The 27291-nt window shown below is 41.2% G+C and overlaps 2 protein-coding genes across 3 annotated transcripts in view; both read right to left on the bottom strand.

The window, feature by feature from the left end:
* The window catches only part of TBATA (thymus, brain and testes associated), a 401276-nt gene that overhangs the window by 99794 nt on the left and 274191 nt on the right, over window positions 1-27291 (bottom strand). The window lies entirely within an intron of this gene.
* On the bottom strand, window positions 18556-23334 carry PCBD1 (pterin-4 alpha-carbinolamine dehydratase 1). Of its 2 annotated transcripts, none has more exons than XM_082424636.1 (4): window positions 23200-23334; window positions 20511-20642; window positions 19895-19975; window positions 18556-19126 (listed from the first exon to the last, which is right to left on the bottom strand). In XM_082424636.1, the coding sequence occupies exons 1-4, from the start codon at window positions 23200-23202 to the stop codon at window positions 19028-19030; spliced, it is 315 nt and encodes a 104-aa protein (XP_082280762.1). In that variant the 5' UTR covers window positions 23203-23334; the 3' UTR covers window positions 18556-19027. The 2 variants fall into 2 exon arrangements, with proteins under 2 accessions (XP_082280762.1, XP_082280763.1); XM_082424637.1 differs by lacking the exon at window positions 18556-19126 and adding an exon at window positions 19332-19813.

Below are 27291 nucleotides of genomic sequence, written 5' to 3'. Positions count from 1 at the left end.
AATTGAAGAATAAAAACAATATGATCATCTCAATAGATGCAGAAAAAGCTTTTGACAGAATTCAACACCCATTTACAATAAAAATCCTCCAGAAAGCAGGCATAGAGGGAAAGTACCTCAACATAATAAAGGCCATATATGACAAACCCACAGCAAGCATCATTCTCAATGGTGAAAAACTGAAAGCATTTCCACTAAGATCAGGAACAAGACAAGGATGGCCACTCTCGCCACTATTATTCAGCATAGATTTGGAAGTTCTAGCCACGGCAATCAGAGAAGAAAAAGAAATAAAAGTAATACAAATTGGAAAAGAAGAAGTAAAGCTGTCACTGTTTGCAGATGACATGATACTATATATAGAGAATCCTAAAGATGCCACCAGAAAACTACTAGAACTAATCAATGAAGTTGGTAAAGTTGCAGGATATAAAATTAATGCACAGAAATCTCCTGCATTCCTGTACACTAATGATGAAAAATCTGAAAGAGAAATTAAGGAAACACTCCCATTTACCACTGCAACAAAAAGAATAAATTACCTAGGAATACACCTACCTAGGGAGACAAAAGACCTGTATGCAGAAAACTATAAGACACTGATGAAAGAAATTAAAGATGATACCAACAGATGGAGAGATATACCATGTTCTTGGATTGGAAGAATCAACATTGTGAAAATGACTATAATACCCAAAGCAATCTACAGATTCAATGCAATCCCTATCAAATTACCAATGGCATTTTTTTACAGAACTAGAACAAAAAATCTTAAAATTTCTATGGAGACACAAAAGACCCCGAATAGGCAAAGTAGTATTGAGGGAGAAAAACGGAGCTGGAGGAATCAGACTCCCTGACTTCAGACTATACTACAAAGCTACAGTAATCAAGACAATATGGTACTGGCACAAAAACAGAAACATAGATCAATGGAACAGGATAGAAAGCCCAGAGATAAATCCACGCACCTATGGACAACTAATCTATGACAAAGGAGGCAAGGACATACAATGGAGAAAAGACAGTCTCTTCAATAAGTGGTGCTGGGAAGACTGGACAGCTACATGTAAAAGAATGAAATTAGAACACTCCCTAACACCAAACACAAAAATAAACTCAAAATGGATTAGAGACCTAAATGTAAGACCGGACACTATAAAACTCTTAGAGAAAACACAGGAAGAACACTCTTTGACATAAACCACAGCAAGATCTTTTTTGATCCATCTCCTAAAGTAATGGAAATAAAAACAAAAATAAACAAATGGGACCTAATGAAACTTCAAAGCTTTTGCAAAGCAAAGGAAACTACAAACAACATGAAAAGAGAACCCTCAGAATGGGAAAAAATATTTGCAAACGAATCAATGGACAAAGGATTAATCTCCAAAATATATTAACAGGTCATGTAGCTCAGTATTACAAAAAACAAACAACCCAATCAAAAAATGGGCAGAAGACCTAAATAGACTTTTCTCCAAAGAGGACATACAGATGGCCAAGAAGCATATGAAAAGCTGCTCAACATCACCAATTATTAGAGAAATGCAAATCAAAACTACAGTGAGGTATCACCTCACACCAGTTAGAATGGGCATCATCAGAAAATCTACAAACAACAAATGCTGGAGAGAGTGTGGAGAAAAGGGAACCCTCTTGCACTGTTGGTGGGAATGTAAATTGATACGGCCACTATGGAGAACAGTATGGAGGTTCCTTAAAAAAGTAAAAATAGAATTACCATATGACCCAGCAATCCCACTACTGGGCATATACCCAAAGAAAACCATAATTCAAAAAGAAACATGCACCCCAAACTTCACTGCAGCACTATTTACAACAGCCAGGTCATGGAAGCAACCTAAATGCCCATCAACAGACAAATGGATAAAGAAGATGTGGTACATATATACAATGGAATATTACTCAGCCATAAAACGGAATGAAATTGGGTCATTTGTAGAGACGTGGATGAATCCAGAGACTGTCATACAGAGTGAAGTAAGTCAGAAAGAGAAAAACAAATATCGCATATTAACGCATGTATGTGGAACCCAGAAAAATGGTGCAGATGAACCGGCTGGCAGGGCAGAACTTGAGACACAGATGTAGAGAACAAACGTATGGACACCAAGGGGGGAAAGCAGTGGTGGGTGGTGGTGGTGGTGTGATGAACTGGGAGATGGAGACTGACATGTATACAATGATGTGTATAAAATGGATGACTAATAAGAACCTGTATAAAAAAAGAATATTCAAAAATTCAAAAAAAAAATCTTCCAACAAACAAAAGCCCAGGACCAGATGGCTTCACAGGCAAATTCTATCAAACATTTAGAGAAGAGTTAACACCTATCCTTCTCAAACTCTTCCAAAATATAGCAGAGGGAGGAACACTCCCAAACTCATTCTACAAGGCCACCATCACCCTGATACCAAAACCAGACAAAGATGTCACAAAAAAAGAAAACTACAGGCCAATATCACTGATGAACACAGATGCAGAATCCTCAACAAAATACTAACAAACAGAATCCAACAGCACATTAAAAGGATCATGCACCAGGGCTTCCCTGGTGGCGCAGTGGTTGAGAATCCGCCTGCCAATGCAGGGGACACGGGTTCGAGCCCTGGTCTGGGAAGGTCCCACATGCCGCGGAGCAAGTGGGCCCGTGAGCCACAACTACTGAGCCTGCGTGTCTGGAGCCTGTGCCCCGCAACAGGAGAGGCCGCCATAGTGAGAGGCCTGCACACCGCAATGAAGAGTGGCCCCCGCTTGCCGCAACTAGAGAAAGCCCTTGCACAGAAACGAAGACCCAACACAGCCAAAAATAAATAAATAAAATTTAAAAAAAAAAAAAAAAGGATCATGCACCATGATCAAGTGGGGTTTATCCCAGGAATGCAAGGATTCTTCAATATAGGCAAATCAATCAATGTGATAAACCATATTAAGAAGTTGAAGGATAAAAACCATATGATTATCTCAATAGATGCAGAAAAAGCTTTTGACAAAATTCAACACCCATTTATGATAAAAACCCTCCAGAAAGTAGGCAACGAGGTAACTTACCTCAACATAATAAAGGCCATATATGACAAACGCACAGCCAACATCATTCTCAATGGTGAAAAACTGAATTCATTTCCACTAAGATCAGGAACAAGACAAGGCTGTCCACTCTCGCTGCTATTATTCAACATAGTTTTGGAAGTTTTAGCCACAACAATCAGAGAAGAAAAAGAAATAAAAGGAATCCAAATTGGAAAAGAAGAAAAGCTGTCACTGTTTGAAGATGACATGATACTATACATAGAGAATCCTAAAGATGCCACCAGAAAACCACTAGAGCTAATCAATGAATTTGGTAAAGTAGCAGGATACAAAATTAATGCACAGAAATCTCTTGCATTCCTATACACTAATGATGAAAAATCTGAAAGAGAAATTAAGGAAACACCCCCATTTACCACTGCAACAAAAAGAATAAAATACCTAGGAATAAACCTACCTAAGGAGACAAAAGACCTGTATGGAGAAAACTATAAGACACTGATGAAAGAAATTAAAGATGATAGAAACAGATGGAGAGATATACCATGTTCTTGGGCTGGAAGTATCAACATTGTGAAAATGACTATACTACCCAAAGCAATCTACAGATTCAATGTAATCCCTATCAAACTACCAGTGGCATTTTTCACAGAGCTAGAGCAAAATATTTCACAATTTGTATGGAAACACAAAAGACCCCGAATAGCCAAAGCAATCTTGAGAACGAAAAAACAGAGCTGGAGGAATCAGGCTCACTGACTTCAGACTATACTACAAAGCTACAGTAATCAAGACAGTATGGTACTGGCACAAAAACAGAAATACCGATTAATGGAACAGGATAGAAAGCCCAGAGATAAACCCACACACATATGGTCACCTTATCTTTGATAAAGGAGGCAAGAATATACAATGGAGAAAAGAGAGCCTCTTCAATAAGTGGTGCTGGGAAAACTGGACTGCTACATGTAAAAGAATGAAATTAGAACACTCCCTGACACCATACACAAAAATAAACTCAAAATGGATCAAAGACCTAAATGTAAGGCCAGACACTATAAAACTCTTAGAGGAAAACATAGGCAGAACACTCTATGACATAAATCACAGCAAGATCCTTTTTGACCCACCTCCTAGAGAAATGGAAATAAAAACAAAAATAAACAAATGGGACCTAATGAAACTTAAAAGCTATTGCACAGGAAAGGTAACCATAAACAAGATGAAAAGACAACCCTCAGAATGGGAGAAAATACTTGCAAATGAAGCAACTGACAAAGGATTAATCTCCAAAATTTACAAGCAGCTCATGCAGCTCAATATCAAAAAAAAAAAACAAACAACCCAATCCAAAAATGGGCAGAAGACCTAAATAGACATTTCTTCAAAGAAGATATACAGATTGCCATCAAACACATGAAAGGATGCTCAATATCACTAATCATTAGAGAAATGCAAATCAAAACTACAATGAGGTATCACCTCACACTGGTCAGAACGGCCAGCATCAAAAAGTCTACAAACAATAAATGCTGGAGAGGGTGTTGAGAAAAGGGAACCCTCTTGCACTGTTGGTGGGAATGTAACTGATACAGCCACTATGGAGAACAGTATGGAGGTTCCTTAAAAAACTAAAAATAAAACTACCATACAACCCAGCAATCCCACTACTGGGCATATACCCTGAGAAAACCATAATTCAAAAAGATTCATGTACCACAATGTTCACTGCAGCTCTATTTACAATAGCCAGGACATGGAAGCAACCTAAGTGTCCATCGACAGATGAATGGATAAAGAAGATGTGGCACATATATACAATGGAATATTACTCAGCCATAAAAAGAAACGAAATTGAGTTATTTGTAGTGAGGTAGATGGACCTAGAGTCTGTCATACAGAGTGAAGTTAGAAAGAGAAAAACAAATACTGTATGCTAACACATATATATGGAATCCAAAACAAAAAACAAAAACGGTTCTGAAGAACCTAGGGGCAGGACAGGAATAAAGATGCAGACGTAGAGAATGGACTTGAAGACACGGGGAGGGGGAAAGGTAAGCTGGGACGAAGTGAGAGAGCGGCATGGACTTATATACACTACCAAATATAAAAAAAGATAGCTAGTGGGAAGCAGACGCATAGCACAGGGAGATCAGTTTGGTGCTTTGTGTCCACGTAGAGGGGTGGGATAGGGAGGGTGGGAGGGAGACCCAAGAGGGAGGAGATATGGGGATATATATATATATATATATATATATATATATATATATATGTATATGTATAGCTGATTCACTTTTTTATGAAGCAGAAACTAACACATCATTGTAAAGCAATTTTACTCCAATAAAGATGTTAAAAAAAAGAGGAGAAATAATAACCGATAACTGCAGAAATACAAACCATAACACAATACTGTGAACAATTATAACCCAACAAACTGCACAACCTAGAAGAAATGGAAAAGTTTGTAGAAAATTACTGTCCACCACAATTCAATAAATAAGAAAGATATAATTTACAGACTGACCACTAGAAGTGAAATTGATATGTAATAAAAAAAAAGCTTACTGTGAACAAAAGAGCAATGCAAGATGTCTTCACTGGGAAATTACACCAAACATACAAAGAACTTATACCAATCCTTCTGAAACTCTTACAAAAGACTGAAGAGGATATAACACTCCCAAAATCATTCGGTGAAGTGACCATCACCCTGATATAAAAAAAAGACAAAGACACTAGCAAAAAGAAAATTATAGGCCAATATCTCTAATGAATATACATGTAAAAATTCTCAACAGAATATTAGCAAAACAAATCCAACAACACATTAGAAAGACCATAGACCAAGTTAAATGTGGCTTCATCCCAGGCTCAGAAGGATGGTACAACATATGCAAATCAATCAGATGGCATGATACTAAACACAGAAAATCCAGAAAACTATTAGAGTTAATCAATGAATTTAGTAAAGTTGCAGGATACAAAATTAATACACAGGAATCTGTTAGGTTCCTATACACTAACAATGAAAGATCAGAAAGAGAAATTCTAGAAACAATCCCATTAACCACTGCATCAGAAAGAATAAAATACCTAGGAATAAATCTACCTAAGGAGGTGAAAGATCTGTATGCAGAAAACTATAAAATACTGATGAAAGAAATCAAAAATGACACAAATAGATGGAGAGATATACCATGTTTTTGGATTGGAAGAATCAATATTGTGAAAATGACTGTACTACCCAAAGCAACCTATGGATTCAATGCAATCCCTATCAAATTACCAATGGCATTTTTCACTAGAAAAAAAAATTTTACAATTTGTATGTAAACACAAAAGACCCCGAATAGCCAAAGCACTCTTGAGAAAGAATAAAGGAGCTGGAGGAATCAGGCTATACTGACTGATTTCAGACTGACTTCAGACTATACTACAAAGCTACAGTAATCAAGACAGTACGGTACTGGCACAAAAACAGTAATACAGATCAATAGAACAGGACAGAAAGCCCAGAAACAATCATTTAATGTCAATTAATTACACACTTACAGTCAATTAATCTGCAACAAAGGAGGCAAGAATGTACAATGGAGAAAGGACAACCTCTTCAATAAGGGTTCTGGGAAAACTGGACAGCTACATGTAAAAGAATGAAATTAGAACACTCCCTAACACCATACACAAATATAAACTCAAAATGGATTAAATAGCTAACTGTAAGGCCAGACACTATAAAACTCTTAGAGGAAAAAACAGGCGAAACACTCCTTGATATAAATCGCAGCAAGATCTTTTTTGACCCACCTCCTAGAGTAATGAAGATAAAAACAAAAGTAAACAAATGGGACCTAATTAAACTTAAAAGCATTTGCACAGCAAAGAAACCATAAACAAGATGAAAAGACAACACTCAGAATGGGAGAAAATATTTGCAAATGAAGCAACTGACAAAGGATTAATCTCCAAAATATACAAACAGCTCATGCAGCTCAATATCAAAAAAACAAACAACCCAATGCAAAAATGGGCAGAAGACCTAAATAGACATTTCTCCAAAGATGACATACAGATGGGCAACAAACACATGAAAACATGCTCAACATCACTAATTATGAGAAAAATGCAAATCAAAACTACAATGAGGTATCACCTCACATTGGTCAGAATGGCCATCATCAAAAAAAATCTACAAACAAGAAATGAGGAGAGGGTGTGGAGAAAAGGGAAGCCTCTTGCACTATTGGTGGGAATGTAAATTGATATAGTCACTATGGAGAACAGTATGGGGGTTCCTTAAAAAACTAAAGATAGAACTACCATATGACCCAGCAATCCCACTACTGGGCACACACCCAGAGAAAAGCATAATTCAAAAAGACACATGGACCCCAATGTTCACTGCAGCACTATTTACAATAGCCAGGACATGGTGGCAACCTAAATGTCCATCAACAGAAGAATGGATAAAGAAGATGTGGTACATATATACAATGGAATATTATTCAGCCATAAAAGGAATGAAACTGGGTCATTTGTAGAGATGTGGATGGACCTAGAGACTGTCATACAGACTGAAGAAATGCAGAAAGAGAAAAACACATATGGTACATTGATGCATATATGTGGAATCTAGGAAAATGGTATAGATGATCGTATTTGCAAACCAGAAATAGAGACAAAGACGTAGAGTTCAAACGTAAGGATACCAAGGGGAAAAGGGGGAGTGGGATGAATCGGGAGATTGAGATTGACATATATACCCTAGTGCTACTACGTATAAAAGATAACTAATGAGAACCTACTGTATAGCACAGCAAAATCTACTCACTGCACTGTGGTGACCTAAAGGGGAACAAAATACAAAACATATGTGTGTGTGTGTGTGTATACACATATATGTATATGTATAGTGATTCATTTTGCTGTCCAGTAGAAACTAACACAACATTGTAAAGAAACTATACTCCAATAAAAATTAATTTAAAAAAACTAAAAATAGAGTTACCGTATGACCCAACAAAACCACTCCTGGGTATATAGCTGGAGAAGACTCTAAATCAAAAAGATACCTACACCCCAATGTTCATGGAAGCACTTTTTACAGTAGCCAAGACATAGAAGCTATCTACATGTCCAGCAACAGATGAATTCATAAAGAAGATGTGCTATATATATAGACATATGTATAAATAGATATGTGTGTATGCATATGTATATATGCAAAATGAAATACTACTCAGCCATAAAAAAGAAAGAAATTATGCCATTTGCAGAAGAGATGATCATACGACATCACACAGAGAAAGACAAATATCATATGGTACCACTTATACGTGGAATCTGAAATATGACACAGATGAACTTATTTGCAAACCAGAAAGAGACTCACACACATAGAACACAAACTCATGGTTCCCACAAGGGAAAGGGAGGGGGAGGGATAAATTAGGCGTTTGGGATTAGCAGATACAGACTACTATATATAAAACAGAGAAACAACAAGGTCCTACTGTATAGCACAGGGAACTCTATTCAATATCTTATAAGGAATGATAATGGAAAAAGTATGATGAGGAATGGAGATACATAAATGTTTAACTGAATCACTTGGCTGTACACCAGAAACTAACACAACATTGTAAATTAACCATACTTCAATCAAAAAAAAAAACCCCAAAACAAACAAACAAAAATAGGTCATACACCACGATCAAGTTGGATTCATCCCAGGCTCACAAGGAGGGTTCAACATACACAAATCAATCAGCGCAACACAGCACATCAACCAAAGAAAAGACAAAAACCACACAATCATCGCCATCGATGCAGGAAAAGCATTTCATAAAATTCAACATACATTCATCATAAAAACTCTTACCGGAGCGATGGAGGGAACACATCTCAACATAATAAAAGCTATTCATGACCAACCCACAGCCAACACAATACTCAATAAGAACAAGCTGATAGCCTTCCCACTAAAATCTGGAACAAGTCAAGGACGCCCACTCTCACTGCTTTTATTCAACATAGTATTGCAAGTCCTCACCACAACACTCAGACAAGAAAAAGATTTAAAAGGTATCCAAATTGGAAGGAAAGAGGTACAATTCTCTTGGTATGCAGATGACCTGATACTATACACAGAAAACCCTAAAGACCCCACACAAAAACTACGAGCACTGATAAAACAAATTCAGCAAGGTAGCATGATACAAGACTGACATATGGAAATCTGTTGCATTTCTTCACACTAACAATGAAATATCAGAAAGGGAAAGTAAACAAAACAATCCCGTTTAAAATCGTATCGAAAAATAAAATACAGAGGAATAAACCTGACCAAGGAGGTGAGAAACTTATATGCTGACAACTGCAACACACTGATAAAAGGCCACTGAAGATGATTCAAAGAAGTGGACAGCTATCCCATACTCCTGGAGTGGAAGAACTAGTATCGTTTAAATGGCCACACTACCCAAAGCAAACTACAGATTTCATGCGATCCCTACCACACTACCCATGACATTTCTCACAGAACTCGAACAAATAATCCCAAAATGTACATGGAACCATAAAAGACCAAGAATTACCAAAGCGATCCTGAGGAAAAAGAACAAAGCTGCAGCCATAACCCGCCCAGACTTCAGACAACACTACAAAGCTACAGTAACCAAAACAGCATAGTACTGGCACAAACACAGCCGTATGGATCAAGGGAACAAAATATAGAGAGCCCAGAGATAAACTCACACACCTATGGTCGATTAGTCTTTGACAAAGGAGGCGAAAGTATACAATGGAGAAAAGACAGTCCCTTCAGCAAGTGGTATTGGGAAAGCTGGACAGCCTCATGTAAACCAATGAAGTTGGAACACTCCCTCATTCCACACACAAACACACACTCAAAATGGCTTAACAACTTAAATGCAAGACATGACACCACCAAACTCCTAGAAGAGAACCTTAGGTAAAACATGCTCTAGCATAAATCCTAGAAATGTTTTCTAAGGTCGGCCTCCCAAGGCAATGGAAACAAAAGCAAAACTACACAAATAGGACCTCATCAAACTTCTCATCTTTTGCACAGCAAAGGGAACCATAAACAAAACCAAAAGACAACCTACGGACTGGGAGAAAATATCTGCAACAGGGTGACCAACAAGGGCTTCATTTCCAAAATATACCAACAGCTCATACCACTCAATACCAAAACCACAAACAACCCAATTTTAAAAATGGGGAGAAGAGGGGGATTAACCAAGATGGCAGAGTAGAAGGACGTGCTCTCACTCCCTCTTGCGAGAGCACCAGAATCGCAACTGGCTGCTGGACAATCATCGACAGGAAGACCCTGGACTTCACCAAGGAGGATACCCCACGTCCAAGGACAGAGGAGAAGCCACAATGAGACGGTAGGAGGGGCGCAATCAGAGTAAAATCAAATCCCATAACTGCTGGGTGGGTGACTCACAGACTGGCGATCACTTATACCACAGAAGTCCACCCACTGGAGTGAAGGTTCTGAGCCCCACGTCAGGCTTCCCAACCTGGGGGTCCGGCAACAGGAGGAGGAATTCATAGAGAATCAGACTTTGAAGCCTTGTAGGAATTGATTGCAGGACTTCAACAGGACTGGGGAAACAGAGATCCCACTCTTGGAGGGTGCACAAAAAATAGTGTGTGCATCGGGACCCAGGGGAAGGAGCAGTGACCCCGGGGGAGACTGAACCAGACCTACCTGCTAGTGTTGGAAGGTCTCCTGCAGAGGCGGGGGGTGGCTCTGTTTCACCATGGGGACAAGGACACTGGCAGCAGAAGTTCTGGGAAGTACTCCTTGGCGTGAGCCTTCCCAGAGTCTGTCAGTAGCCCCACCAAAGAGCCCAGGTAGGCTCCAGTGTTGGGTTGCCTCAGGCAAAACAATCAACAGGGAGGGAACCCAGCCCCACCCATCAACAGTCAAGTGGATTAAAGTTTTACGGAGCTCTGACCACCACAGCAACAGTCAGCTCTACCCACCACCAGAGCCTCCCATCAAGCCTCTTAGATAGCTTCAACCACCAGAGGGAAGACAGCAGAAGCAAGAAAAACTACAATCCTGCAGCCTGTGGAACAAAAACCACATTTACAGAAAGACAGACAAGATGAAAAGGCAGAGGGCTATATACCAGATGAAGGAACAAGAAAAAACCCCAGAAAAACAACTAAATGAAGTGGAGATAGGCAACCTTCCAGAAAAAGAATTCAGAATAATGATAGTGAAGATGATCCAGGACCTCGGAATAAGAATGGAGGCAAAGATCGAGATGATGCAAGAAATCATTAACAAAGACCTAGAAGAATTAAAGAACAAACAAACAGAGATGACCAATACAATAACTGAAATGAAAACTACACTAGAAGGAGTCAATAGCAGAATAACTGAGGCAGAAGAACGGATAAGTGACCGGAAGACAGAATGGTGGAATTCACTGCTGTGGGACAGAATAAAGAAAAAAGAATGAAAAGAAATGAAGACAGCCTAAGAGACCTCTGGGACAATATTAAACGCAACAACATTTGCATTATAGGGGTCCCAGAAGGAGAAGAGAGAGAGAAAGGACCAGAGAAAATATTTGAAGAGATTATAGTCGAAAACTTCCCTAACATGGGAAAGGAAATAGCCACCCAAGTCCAGGAAGCGCAGAGAGTCCCATACAGGATAAACCCAAGGAGAAACACGCCGAGACACATAGTAATCAAACTGGCAAAAATTAAAGACAAAGAAAAATTATTGAAAGCAGCAAGGGAAAAACGACAAATAACATACAAGGGAACTCCCATAAGGTTAACAGCTGATTTCTCAGCAGAAACTCTACAAGCCAGAAGGGAGTGGCATGATATACTTAAAGTGATGAAAGGGAAGAACCTACAACCAAGATTACTCTACCTGGCAAGGATCTCATTTAGATTTGATGGAGAAATCAAAAGCTTTACAGACAAGCAAAAGCTAAGAGAATTCAGCACCACCAAACCAGCTCTACAACAAATGCTAAAGGAACTTCGCTAAGTGGGAAACACAAGAGAAGAAAAGGACCTACAAAAACAAACCCAAAACAATTAAGAAAATGGTCATAGGAACATACATATCGATAATTACCTTAAACGTGAATGGATTAAATGCTCCAACCAAAAGACACAGGCTTGCTGAATGGATACAAAAACAAGACCCATATATATGTTGTCTACAAGAGACCCACGTTAGACCTAGGGACACATACAGACTGAAAGTGAGGGGATAGAAAAAGATATTCCATGCAAATGGAAATCAAAAGAAAGCTGGAGTAGCTATATTCATATCAGATAAAATAGACTTTAAAATAAAGAATGTTACAAGAGACAAGGAAGGACACTACATAATGATCAAGGGATCAATCCAAGAAGATATAACAATTATAAATATATATGCACCCAACATAGGAGCACCTCAATACATAAGGCAACTGCTAACAGCTATAAAAGAGGAAATTGACAGTAACACAATCATAGTGGGGGACTTTAACACCTCACTTACACCAATGGACAGATCATCCAAAATGAAAATAAGTAAGGAAACAGAAGCTATAAATGACACAATAGACCAGATAGATTTTATTGATATTTATAGGACATTCCATCCAAAAACAGCAGATTACACGTTCTTCTCAACTGCGCATGGAACATTCTCCAGGATAGATCACATCTTGGGTCACAAATGAAGCCTCAGTAAATTTAAGAAAATTGAAATCATATTAAGCATCTTTTCTGACCACAACGCTGGGAGATTAGAGATGAATTACAGGGAAAAAAACGTAAAAAACACAAACACATGGAGGCTAAACAATACGTTCCTAAATAACCAAGAGTTCACTGAAGAAATCAAAGAGGAAATCAAAAAATACCTAGAGACAAATGACAATGAAAACACGACGACCCAAAACTTATGGGATGCAGCAAAAGGAGTTCTAAGAGGGAAGTTTATAGCTATACAAGCCTACCTCAAGAAACAAGAAAAATCTCAAGTAAACAATCTAACCTTACACCTAAAGAAACTAGAGAAAGAAGAACAAACACAACCCAAAGTTAGCAGAAGAAAAGAAATCATAAAGATCAGAGTGGAAATAAATGAAATAGAAACAAAGAAAACAATAGCAAAGATCAATAAAACTAAAAGCAGGTTCTTTGAGAAGATAAACAAAAGTGATAAGCCTTTAGCCAGACTCATCAAGAGGGAGAGGACTCAAATCAATAAAATCAGAAATGAAAAAGGAGAAGTTACAACAGACACCACAGAAATACAAAGCATCCTAAGAGACTACTACAAGCAACTTTATGCCAATAAAATGGACAATCTGGAAGAAATGGACAAATTCTTAGAAAGGTATAACCTTCCAAGACTGAACCAGGAAGAAATAGAAAATATGAACAGACCAATCACAAGTAATGAAATTGAAACTGTGATTAAAAATCTTCCAACAAACAAAAGTCCAGGACCAGATGGCTTCACAGGTGAATTCTATCAAACATTTAGAGAAGAGCTAACACCCATCCTTCTCAAACTCTTCCAAAAAATTGCAGAGGAAGGAACACTCCCAAACTCATTCTATGAGGCCACCATCACCCTGATACCAAAACCAGACAAAGACACTACAAAAAAAGAAAATTACAGACCAATATCACTGATGAATATAGATGCAAAAATCCTCAACAAAATACTAGCAAACAGAATCCAACAACATATTAAAAGGATCATACACCACGATCAAGTGGGATTTATCCCAGGGATGCAAGGATTCTTCAATATACGCAAATCAATCAATGTGATACAACATATTAACAAATTGAAGAATAAAAACCATATGATCATCTCAATAGATGCAGAAAAAGCTTCTGACAAAATTCAACACCCATTTATGATAAAAACTCTCCAGAAAGTGGGCATAGAGGGAACCTACCTCAACATAATAAAGGCCATATACGACAAACCCACAGCAAACATCATTCTCAATGGTGAAAAACTGAAAGCATTTCCTCTAAGATCAGGAACGAGACAAGGATGTCCACTCTCACCACTATTATTCAACATAGTTCTGGAAGTCCTAGCCACGGCAATCAGAGAAGAAAAAGAAATAAAAGGAATACAAATAGGAAAAGAAGAAGTAAAGCTGTCACTGTTTGCAGATGACATGATACTATACATAGAGAATCCTAAAACTGCCACCAGAAAACTGCTAGAGCTAATTAATGAATATGGTAACGTTGCAGGATACAAAATTAATGCACAGAAATCTCTTGCATTCCTATACACTAATGATGAAAAATCTGAAAGAGAAATTAAGGAAACACTCCCATTTACCACTGCAACAAGAAGAATAAAATACCTAGGAATAAACCTACCTAGGGAGACAAAAGACCTGTATGCAGAAAACTATAAGACATTGATGAAAGAAATTAAAGATGATATCAACAGATGGAGAGATATACCATGTTCTTGGATTGGAAGAATCAACATTGTGAAAATGACTATACTACCCAAAGCAATCTACAGATTCAATGCAATCCCTATCAAATTACCAATGGCATTTTTTACGGAGCTAGAACAAATCATCTTAAAATCTGTATGGAGACACAAAAGACCCCGAATAGCCAAAGCAGTCTTGAGGGAAAAAAACGGAGCTGGAGGAATCAGACTCCCTGACTTCAGACTATACTACAAAGCTACAGTAATCAAGACAATATGGTACTGGCACAAAAACAGAAACATAGATCAATGGAACAAGATAGAAAGCCCAGAGATAAACCCACGCACCTATGGTCAGCTAATCTATGACAAAGGAGGCAAAGATATACAATGGAGAAAAGACAGTCTCTTCAATAAGTGGTGCTGGGAAGACTGGACAGCTACATGTAAAAGAATGAAATTAGAATACTCCCTAACACCAAACACAAAAATAAACTCAAAATGGATTAGAGACCTAAATGTAAGACCGGGCACCATAAAACTCTTAGAGGAAAACATAGGAAGAACACTCTTTGACATAAATCACAGCAAGATCTTTTCTGATCCACCTCCTAGAGTAATGGAAATAAAAACAAAAATAAACAAATGGGACCTAATGAAACTTCAAAGCTTTTGCACAGCAAAGGAAACCATAAACAAGACGAAAAGACAACCCTCAGAATGGGAGAAAATATTTGCAAACAAATCAACGGACAAAGGATTAATCTCCAAAATATATAAACAGCTCATTCAGCTCAATATTAAAGAAACAAACACCCCAATCCAAAAATGGGCAGAAGACCTAAATAGACATTTCTCCAAAGAAGACATACAGACGGCCACGAAGCACATGAAAAGATGCTCAACATCACTAATTATTAGAGAAATGCAAATCAAAACTACAATGAGGTATCACCTCACACCAGTTAGAATGGGCATCATCAGAAAATCTACAAACAACAAATGCTGGAGAGGGTGTGGAGAAAAGGGAACCCTCTTGCACTGTTGGTGGGAATGTAAATTGATACAGCCACTATGGAGAACAGTATGGAGGTTCCTTAAAAAAGTAAAAATAGAATTACCATATGACCCAGCAATCCCACTACTGGGCATATACCCAGAGAAAACCGTAATTCAAAAAGACACATGCACCCGAATGTTCATTGCAGCACTATTTACAATAGCCAGGTCATGGAAGCAACCTAAATGCCCATTAACAGACGAATGGATAAAGAAGATGTGGTACATATATACAATGGAATATTACTCAGCCATAAAAAGGAACGAAACTGAGTCATTTGTTGAGACGTGGATGGATCTAGAGACTGTCATACAGAGTGAAGTAAGTCAGAAAGAGAAAAACAAATATCGTATATTAACGCATGTATGTGGAACCTAGAAAAATGGTACAGATGAGCCGGCTTGCAGGGCAGAAGTTGAGACACAGATGTAGAGAACAGACATATGGACACCAAGGGGGGAAAACTGCAGTGGGGTGGGGATGGTGGTGTGCTGAATTGGGCGATTGGGATTGACATGTATACGCTGATGTGTATAAAACTGATGACTAATAAGAACCCGCAGTATAAAAAAACAAACAAAACAACTAATACTAAACTTTCATTGGGTTATTTGTATGGAAATATGTTAATATAAATGTTTCAGACATTACATGAAATTTCTAAAAATCTTATATGTTCTGGTATAATGTTATAAGTCATAATCCTAGTTATTACTTTAAAATGTGTATCTCAGAAATAACTAATTTTCTTGTCAACTGCATTATTATGAACTTTCATCAAATCTTTAACCGTGGTCATTTTTAAGTCTTTTGTCATTTACAGACAGTTCTGGGTGTACTCTGATGCTTTTGCAAATATGTTCCTATAAAAGGGTTTCATCTTCAAGAAATTCATGGAAAAGACTCTGACAAGTACAGGTTTCTGGTAACTGTACTGCTGAACTGAATGAATAATCATTTTCAGAACTCTAATGAAAAACTGATGAACTCATAAAAGTGCTAACAAAAGATCAAGATAAAAAAAAATTAATTACATGGGACTGAGTGAACTGATGAGGATGAGTATAATTTTTGTGACTTTCTGTTTGAATTAAAAAAAAAAATCCCACAAGGACTCAGAGGCAAAGAATATACAAATCAATTTTCACTGCAAAGTAAAGGAGCTGTTACAGTGGAGCATTACTGGACTGAATGTCAATATTATGACATAGTATGAGTGTGTTTCATGTTTGGTAATTGCAATCATTGTTGCTTTTGTTGTGGTCATCCATGTATAATGCTCGGTGTCAGTCTATTTATCTCTTGTAAAAATAAAATAGTGTGTGTGTGAAAAAAAAACACAAAAAAATACGGATGTATGCATGCCACAGAGAGATAAATCAAAAGACACAACTCATGAAAGATATGTCAATAGAAATTGAAGCCATATAAATATGGATCTGAATCTTAAAAATCATTGTTATTATAATATAGTTTTAAAATAAAGTCAGTATTTCAAAAAAAAAAAAAATGGGCAGAAGACCTCAAAGACACTTCTCCAAAGGAGACATACGAGTGGGCAATAGGCACATGAAAAGATGGCCAACATCACTAATTACTCGAGAAATGCAAGTCAAAACTCCAATGAGCTGTCACCTCACAATCGGGCAGAGTGGCCATCATCAAAAAGGCTACAAATAATAAATGCAGGAGGGGATGTGGAGAAAAAGGAACCCTCCTACCCTCTTGGTGGGCACATAAATTGGTGCAGGCACTATGGAGAAGAGTATGGAGGTTCCGTAAAAAATTAAACATAGAGTTACCATATGATCCAGCAATCCCACTCCTGGCCATATAGCTGGAGAAAACTCTAATTCGAAAATATACACGCACCCCAATATTTAAGCAGTACTATTTACAATAGCCAAAACTTGGAAGGAACCTTTATGTCCATTGATAGCTGTATGCATAAGGAAGATGTGATACACAAACACACACACACACACACACACACAATGGAATATTACTCAGCCATAAAAAAGAATTAAATAATGCCATTTGCAGCATCATGGATGGACCTAGAGATTATTTTACTACTTGAAATCAGACAGATACAAATATCATATGATATCCACTATATATGGAATATAAAAAATAGTACAAATGAACTTATTAGAAAACAGAAACACGTACAGTAATAGAAAACATACTTACCATTACCAAAGGGTAAAGTGGGATAGGGATAAATTAGGAGTATGTGATTAACAGATACACACTACCATATATAAAATATGTAAACAACAGGGATGTATGTATAGCACAGTGAACTATCTTCAGTATTTTGTAATAACCTTTAATGGACAAGTATAAAAAAGATATACATACTTCTGTATATATATGTGTGTGTGTATACATATGTACTCATACACATATATATAACCGAATCACCTTGATTTACACTTGAAACTTACACAGTATGGCAAATTGGCAAATGAACTATGCTTCAAGTAAAAAAAAAAAAAAAAAAAAAAAAAGAGAGAGATCTCCATGTGTTGGATCCTGCAGGCTGGGAAGAAGATCTAGTCGTAGGTTCCACCATGCATATAAATGTCTGGCTAACCTTTATCTTTTCAAGATGCTCCCTCAGTTACCTCTGCCTCCAGAATCCTAATCAGGTCTTGGAGGCAGAACTGAAATGAAGCCTTCTGATTCACCCTTGTGCATCACTTTGTGTTCGTTAACTCATTTCTTATCTTTGCATCTGGCGTTAACTTCATTCATGCTGCCTAGTAATAGTTAACTATTTTTCTACTTATTTCCCTGAGACAATAAGGAGCTTAAAAGGCAGGGTGCTCTGGTCCCCTTTCCCCCTAGCGGCCTGAACTCTGTCTTGCACAAAGTAGGTGCTTTAAATGCCTGTTGACTCCGATTTGGATTGACTTGTGGAAAAGAAGATTCTAGAGCCTGAGGCCAAGTGAAACAGTGTTTTTATTTGAGGCGTAAAAGCACATGGGTATTTGTCACACAGGATGAGGATGGCTTTAGGTTACTGGTTTCTCAGATAAAACTTTATCTTAAACACAGCTTCTATCACAGCTTCTTGGGAAATGAATCAGAAAGAGAGCAAGACACAGCCAGGAAAGAAAATCATTACTGTTGCTGGGAAGTTGTAAAGAAAGGGAAAAACTTATGCAAATCAATTACATGTCACAGAGCCCCAAGGAGGACGAGAGTGGCGTGGGGAAAAACGGTCTAAGTTCCTCGTCCTGGCAGTAATGTTGGCCTCTCCTTCCACGGCAAGGACTTGCCCCCTAAATGGAAGCAGCGGGGTCAACTTGGTCCTTCTGACTGCACCAACATCTCAGGGCTCCCCAGTTCCCTCTCTGGATCCCCAGTTCAATCCCCCCTTTCCCCTGAAGAACTCAGAAAGGAAGGGCAGGGTCTATGTCATGGACACTGCTACTTGCTCGATGAAGCTGGCCAGGTTTATGTCCCGTTCTGAAAGGCCCGCACACTCATGAGTGCTCAGGGTGATGTGGACCTGAAACAAAACCAGAGATTCGGGGCCAGCTGATTCCACCGACTGCACCTAAGAGCAGGAGAGAGTCACCAGCTCCTGGGCTCAGCCACACCAAGAAGTGTAACCAGACACTAACCCCTCTCCTGGGGGCTGCCTTCCTGACGAGTCTGTAACATCAGTGCAAAACTGTCTTCTATTACACCTCCATCAACACTGGTAACCACAGCATAGGATAAAAAAAGAAAGATCCAAATATCAAGAGCAACCTAAAAGCCAAAGACAAGACCCCAAACCAACTCCTAAACACTGTCCATTTACAGATCATCACTTCCAGCCTTAATGTTTTTAGAAAGAGTCCAGCATAGCTCTTGGTTCATGACAGGCATTTAATGACTGTTCCCATTCATTCAGCAGACAGGCTGATCTCCTTGGTGTGCATGGGTATTCTCAGTTCAAGTTTATTACTTTTTCATTCTTCCATACCTCCAGAAAATGTCAGCCCTTTAGAGCTATTAACAGTGAATATGCCTGGTTCTCACAGCCTTTCCTTCTTTAGGATTTGCCTTCTTAATGTCTACTTAACCCACAAGTTGTCTCACTAGTGTTTCAATTTGCTTTTCTTTAACCTGTAGTGAGACTGAATATTTTCTAGGGGTGTTTATGTTGATCCTAGGAAGCAGATGAAAGGAACAGGAGCGGACAGTCGACCTATGGGTGAGGAGAGCTCACAGTCAAGTCCAAGGAAGGGGCCTTCAGAATGAGTTGGAGTTCTAGGCATGTATCACTCACCTTGTTGTACACGTTAAACCATTCAGGATGGTGGTCCAATTTCTCAGCCTGAAGAGCCACTCTTGTCATGAAGCCAAAAGCCTGTTTAATGAAGTGACACCCAGGTTAGTGTCCTGAAAGAGAGGACTGCTGGGCCCCCTTTTATGGCCAGTGTAAGGCCCAGATGCAGGAGGATTGCCCCGCTCCCTACAAGGTGACCCTTCTAGCTTTCAGCATTCCGCCTAGCACCCTGCCACTGGTTCTGAGGCTGGAGTTTGAGGCGGTCCTTCTGCAGTAGGAAGTCTTGTTACCAGGACCACTAACAAGGTGGAAACCCCAGAGAGCTTCTGAGTCTTCGCCAATCTTTTGGTTATCTACTAAAATGTCTTCAAATGTGCATCTGCTTCCCACTTGAACTGTCTTCTCTAAGGATTGTTTCTAAAAGTTCCAGGTATGGAGAGCCCAAGACCCACCTCTGCCCTCTCCAATCCCCAAGGAGGACACTTTCCAAGTAAACTGGATTAGCGGAGCATCGGACAGTCTTGGCTAACAGAACTTTAAGGGAAGGAACACGTTCTGGAGTGTGACCCCGATCAGCCCCAGTCTCAGGAAACTCTGTCCCACCCTGATGCCATACCCGATTGAAGTCTTTGAAATGGAACTGCTTGAAGATGGCATCCCGGCCTTCCAGCTCGTTCCACCCCACGGCCCGCAGGTTTGGCAGCAGCTGGTCCCTCTCCTCAGCACTTAGCCTGTGTGCTTTGCCAGCCTAGGAGAGGGAAAACACAGAAGACCAAGGGCATTTGTTTTTTTCACAGGACAAAAGAGAGGGCTCTGGACCTTTGGGGAAATTTAGCCAGCCTCCACTGGCAGTTCTGGTGGCACAGTCAAAGGGCAGCTGGTCTAAAGCAACAGACTGGGAGGAGGGGCTCTGGCTGGTGCCCTGATAGGTTCTTACAGAACAGAGAGTCCTGAGGTGTAATGCAAATCGCTGGGGTAGAGAAACACTCCTTCCCCACCCCTGCCCCCAAAGCCTTACAGAGGGCACCCCCTCTGTAAAAAAACTAGGTCTCTTTTGTTCATGGGGGAGCAAAAGTAAATCAAGCCCCTACTGTTGCTGTGTATTGAAGAGGAAACTGAGGCCTAGAGAGGGGAAATGACCTCTCTTCCCCCACCCCCCAACCTCAGTCAGCAAAAGCACAGGAATCTTTCTCAAGGTGGGTCCATGTGTACGCACCCCTGGGGCTGGGCAAAGGAACCAGCACTTAAAACATGCTCCAGGCAATTCCTAGCCACACCGCGGTCAACCACCACTGGCACTACCTCCTAGTGGGTATCCCACCACACTCCCATGCAGCCTCTGGTTCCCAGCTGCCAAGCCTACGTTTCTCAGATTTCCACCTTCCTTTCTATTCTGTCAGCTTGGGAAGCTGGAGCCACAGAGCTCAGTCCCCAAAGCAGAAGTAACTTGGCCAAGGGCAAATGGCAAAGCCAGTGCCTCAGCCTATTTTCCTATTGTGCAAAATGCCCTCGAGGCAGCCCAAACTGGCACAATTCAGGCCCTGAGTGGAACCCTCTCTTGGAGAACAGAAGAAAGCAAAGGTCAGTTCCAGCCTCTAAGAAGATCCAGGTGGAGGAGCTTAAGGGATCCCAGAATTTAGGCCCCTGAAGTAGAACTACCCAAGGCAGGAAAGTGAGAGTGCTAAATTAAATCAGTTAGGCCTGGGAAGAGAATGCGAGGGAGGTTAATTTAGCTTTTATGAAGCAGCCCGCAAACTGGAAGCCAGGTGGCCCTGGGGCACTCATCTCCCCTGGCTTGATGGGTATAAAGGCACAAGAACTTCCACTTTAGGAATCAGCAAAAGGAGCCAGGAGACATTTTAATAAACTCCATTGTTATTAAGGGAATATCATCTGCATTTTTAAAAAGAGACTTCCTGGGGCAAGTAAGCTTATGACAGGCCCTCAGGTTTTGGGCAGAACTGGAAAAACATTTCAGGGCTCTGAGAGCTGTTTTCTCCCTCCTGAAAGTGCGGTTTCTCTCTGGACCGATCTGGCTGGCTCTGTCTCCTCTCCTGGGCTCTGGAAGGCCAGTGAGGGCAGTCGAAATCTGCATCACCACCCAACCCCCAGACAGCTGACCCTGTCTCAGTGGCTGATAAGCCTGGTCCGTGTATCCAGGCAACCAACCGGGTGACCACATGGCAGCCAAGGCATCAGAACCCACCATTTAGTTCTTTGGCTCTGAAGGGAGTACGCAGGTACTAGCGGGCTCCTAGGAGGCTCCTTTTTAGAGTCTTCTGGAATCCCCTACATTTCACAGCCTGGGGCTGAACTGACAAGTCCCTCTGAAATCTGGGATCAGAGAGGGGTCAGGGGTGGTGTTTGCTTAGTAAATCACAGGTCAGGCCTGGACTCAGCCTGGGCCTCTGGGAGTGTGCAGAGGGGTTACTGATTACCCACGCACTGCGGCTTTGGGGCCTCAGTGTACCTCACAATCAGCTCACCCACCACCTCCCCTCCATCTGAGCCGTAGCCTTCAAAGTGCCCTCCCAGGTGGCACCACAGTCCCGACCGCTCCTAATGCTTTTGGGCCTAACACTCTGCTGTTTAGTAAAGCTTCCTGGGTCTAGAAGCTTCTCCGCAGGCTCACCTTCACCTCTGAAGCTGATACTCCCTTCCAGGAAAGCTCACCCTGGAGAGCGGGTGACCCTGAGCAACCATGTCCCCATTGCTGGGCACAGGCCTCAAACTAGGAGCCAGGGGCCGGCTCTGAGGTCGGGGGACAGCACAGAGGGCTTAGCAGAAGAGCAAGCGAGAAGGGCAGTGAACAGGCAGACAGAGGCACGCGCAAATTCAGTCGCCCCTCCTCAGCACCCCCCGCCCCCCTGCCCCTACCGCAGCCCCCAATACAGGACAGAACCTCCCCACCAAGGGGAACTATGTCCTGGGCTCACTATGCTGCCCCTCCCCACCCCCGCCCAGAAAGGCGGCACTGAGGCCCCGCGCGGGCTCTGGCCTGCGCTCCCGCCTAGGTGTAACCCGGACCTGCCACCGCCCCTCTCCCGGCTTCAGCTTCCCAGGGGTCACCACTCGGGGGCGGGGGTGGGACAGAGACCCCGACTCTCCCAGCCGGGCGCGCGGCTGCTCTGCGAAGGCCTCGGAGGTACCACCCCCCCCCCCCTCGCCCTGCACCTCCGGGCGCCGTCCTCTGGCCTGGGCGGGGACCCAGCGCGGGCCCCTGGCTCTCCTCCGCCCCTCCCGCGCGCCCCCTCCTAACCCGGACACCCCGACGGCGGCGGCGCGTGAACCCCCCACTCCCTCACCATGCCGGGCGCGGACGCGAGCAGCAGCTGGTGGCGGCGGAGCAAACGAGCGAGACGCCCAGCGCACTGGGAAGCCGTCGCGCGGGGCGGCGCTCGGGCCGCCCCGGGGCGGGAGCGCAGCCGGGAAGGGGCCGCCCACTGGTAATCATTAACAACAGCTGGGGCTGCCTTCCAGCACTTTCCTCCGTGCCGACATTGCAGGGAGCTCGGGGATTAAGGACCCAGGCTCCAAACGCGGACTCCAGCAATTGCATCGCGCTCTGCCACTTACCAGCTGTGTGACCCTGGGCGCGAGATTACTTTTTCTTTTTTAAAAACACCTTATTGAGAAATTGACCCACACAGTAAACTGCACATACTTAAAGTGTACAGTTTGATGCGTTTTGACATGTATGCATCTGTGCAACCATCGCTACGATAAAGATCATGAACATAGCCATAACCCTAAGTTGCCTCCTCCCAACTCAAGACAACTGTTGACCTGCTTCCTCACTATAGATTAGGTTGCATTTTCTAGAATGCTATGTAAATGGAAATCATACAAATTACACTCTTTTTATATCTGCCTTCTTTCACTCAGCAGAATTGCCCATGTCGTTGCACGTATCAATAGTTTCTTCCTTTTTATGGCTAAGTAGACGTTATTTTATAGTATTATATTGTAATGGATATGCTACAATTTGTTGGACGTTTGGGTTGTTTCCAGTTTTTGACTATTACAAATAAAGCTGCTGTGAACTTTTGTATACAAGTGTTTGTATGGATATATGCTTTCATTTGTCTGGCGTGAATACCTAGGAGTGGAATGGCTAGGCCAGATGGCAAGTATATACTTATAACTTGTTAGAAAACTGCCAAACTGCTTCTGAAAGTGGTCAGACCATCTTACATCCCCACCAGCAGTGTATGAGACTTCCGGTTCCCTTGCACTGCGCCGCCCCCCGACCCCCAGATGCACGAATAATTGCTATGCCAGTCTTTTTAATTTTAGCCAATCTAATTGGTGTGCAGTGGTATCTCACTGTGGTTTTGAGTTTCCTAAATGACTAATGATATTAAATACCTTTTCATGTGCTTATTTGCCAATGGTCAGTCTTTGGTGAATTGCCTGTTCAAATTTCCTGCCCGTTTAAAAAAAAAAAAAATTGAGTCTTTTGTTTTCTTATTGGGTTTTCAGAGTTCTTCATTCTGGATACAAGCACTTTATCAGATATATGATTTGCAAATATTTTGTTTGCTTTCTCACAATGTCTTTCAAAGAGCAAATGTTCTTAATTTTGATGAAATTCAATTTATCAAAAGTTGCTCTTATGAATTGGTATTTTGATGTTGTAACTAAGAAATCTTTGCCTAACCCAAGGTCACAAAGATTTGTCTCCTATGTTTTCTTCTATATTTTATAGCTTTTAGTTTTATTTTTTAGAATTTACAGTGCTTTTTTAAAGTTGGTTTTCGGAACTCTATATATCTCAACTTTAATTGCTTGTCAGTTTTAAATATTGCAAATATCTCCTCTCATTCAGCCATCTGTACACTAACTTCTTGCATGATGTCCTTTGTTGGCAGAAATCTTATATTTTGGTATAATAAGACTTATGCATTAGCTTGGCAACGTTGGTGGGTAGAGGGCAGAAGAGAAGTTTCAAAGACAGAAAGGAGGATTTGGGCTCTGCTAGGGTGTAGACAGCTGGAAAGAGTGTTCCACAGTAGCAATGAGAAAAGCCTGGAGATAATATACAATCATCACTTTTCTTCAGCTGGCCAGGGAGCTGAGATCACCGGGCAACCAAGTAGTCTGAATACCATGGGAGGCAGGATGCACCTGTGCCAGGCGTGCCCGCCAGGCGTGGGGCGGGGAGGGGAGGGGGAAGACACACAGCCTCCATAAAAGTGGGTGAGAAGAAATCAGCTGAAATGTTAACACATTGTTGGAAGCCAGGTGTGTGCTGGCATACAGTCTGGAATAGCTGGGGCCCCGAGACACCATGGGGAGAGTTTGCACACACGAACAGCTTTTATTTACGGACCTCCACTGAGTGCTCAGGAGAAAGAGTGGGGGAAGGACAAAAGATGGGAGCAAACGCCCCTCCCCTTCCCTCCCCCCCCCCCCCAGCCAAGCAGGGGATTGGCTGCTGCTGTGGGAAAAGGGCCAAACTTGAAGTCCTCTCCAGACCCTTGTCTTAAAGGAGCAAAAGCCGTAAATCACTAGGAGAGGGCCAACAAATCCTGTCACTCCCAGAACCCAGATAAATATGCATTGTGGCTTCATTTCCATATATATATATGGATATATATGAAAGCATATATCCATACAAACACTTGGAGAAAAAAAAAAAATCCCTCTGCCCTTACGGGCAGAAAACAGTTCTGGGCCTGGGATTCTATACCAATACAACTGGAGGTCGGCTACCTCTGGGGAGAAGCAGGAAACTTGCACACAAGTCCAGCCACAGATATAAGGCAGTCTGGCTGCCACGGGGCTGAGGCTTGGGGTTGGGGGGGATGGGCAGGAACACTGAGAAAGCTCCAGCACCCAGGGCAACAGAGAGCCCACTTTCAGCCCCCTACCATGAACCTAGCACTAGTAGTGTACCACTGGGAGAAGGGCAAGAATGTGGGGAGTATGTGGAGAGACATCTTCTTCCTGTGGGATCGTTAGGGAAATGCCAATTGGTACTACAGTGAGATCCCACGACACACGTCTTAGAAGGACTAGAAAAAAATGCCACCTGATAATACCATGTGTGTGGATGAAGATGTGAGGTCACTGGAACTCTCACGCGTTGCCGGTGGACATACAAAATGGTTCAGCCCTTTGGAAAACAATTTGGCAATTTCTTGTGAAGTTAAACATACACTTACCTTATGAATCAGCAATCCCACTCCACGAGAAATGAAAACAGGTCCACGGGGAAAAAAAAACCTATATGCAAATGTGTATAACAGCTGTATTTGGAAATAATCCAAATGTCCATTAACAGATAAATGAATAAACAAATGTGGTCCATTCATGAACTGGAATACTAACTACTCAGCAATACAAATGAATGACTGCTGACCCCTGCAACAATATGCGTGAATCTCAAAAGCATGCTAAGTGACAGAAGCCACACTGAAAGTTTAAAAAAAAAAAAGAAATCATCTGCTTACAAATATTACACATCTGATGATAGGAAGAAATTTCCACACATTAGATGCTGTTTCTGTACACATCGAGCCTTGTTTCTCCTCCGTTAACCACATGCTTCTCTGCCAGGGGGCTGTGGGATGCATTCCCATCACAACTTCTGGCCCTGCACCTCTATGTCACCTCACAACGCTGGGTGACTCGGCACAGCAGGAGTTGGGGATATTTCTGGAAGGCATTCCTATAACCAGAACAGCTAGCAATAACTAATCTAGACATGGATGTAACTGAGAATCATTCATTCATGTATCCATCTAAACCCAAAATAACTCTATCCCCAATACAACTTGCCCTTAGTATGATCCCCAAACATGCCCAATGTTTAATACAACCCAACATGAGGGGTGTGACATAGGGAAAGTTGGAGTGACAAAAGACAAGGGGCTTAATCTATTGCACTTAAAATATCTTTCTTTTGCAAATTTTGCAAAACCGTGTGACCATGTTGGTTCCTGGGTGGGTTCCCTTCAAAAAAAGGGCCATGAGGCTCAGGTTTTATCTGCTTCCCCATAAACCCACCCCTGCCAGGGAGCCTTCCCCGAGGAACCCACCCAGCTCCTGACCATCATTTATTTGGCCTCTTTCCTCAATTCTTCCTGTTCTTCGTTTCCTTTGCTCCTGAAAGATGAAAATTGGCATCTCTGAATCTCCTACAGTGTCTGGCACTCTGCTCTGTACATAATACCCTCACAACAGATGGTTCCCAAATCCATGTTTGTGTATTGGTTTTTGGTAGCTGAGATGGCTACCGAACAACACATACACCATATTCAACTATCTAAAATGACAATTTGGAGACGCTAACATTAATGTAGAACTCATTTTGTTGCCAGTTCCTAGGCTAAGGATCTCAAAAGTAAAAAACAAAAACAAAAAAAAACTTTTTTAGAAAGAAAACATGCTAA

The sequence above is a fragment of the Balaenoptera physalus genome (assembly GCF_965194825.1).
Source record: "Balaenoptera physalus genome assembly, chromosome: 14".
Classification (NCBI taxonomy): domain Eukaryota; kingdom Metazoa; phylum Chordata; class Mammalia; order Artiodactyla; family Balaenopteridae; genus Balaenoptera; species Balaenoptera physalus.
This window is presented reverse-complemented; position numbering and strand designations above follow the sequence as displayed.

Coding starts and splice junctions, on each gene's coding strand:
- PCBD1 (XM_082424636.1), bottom strand. Junction 19,976..20,510: donor ATTTCAAAGACTTCAATCGG/GTATGGCATCAG, acceptor TTCATTAAACAG/GCTTTTGGCTTCATGACAAG. Junction 19,127..19,894: donor GGTTTAACGTGTACAACAAG/GTGAGTGATACA, acceptor GTTTTGTTTCAG/GTCCACATCACCCTGAGCAC.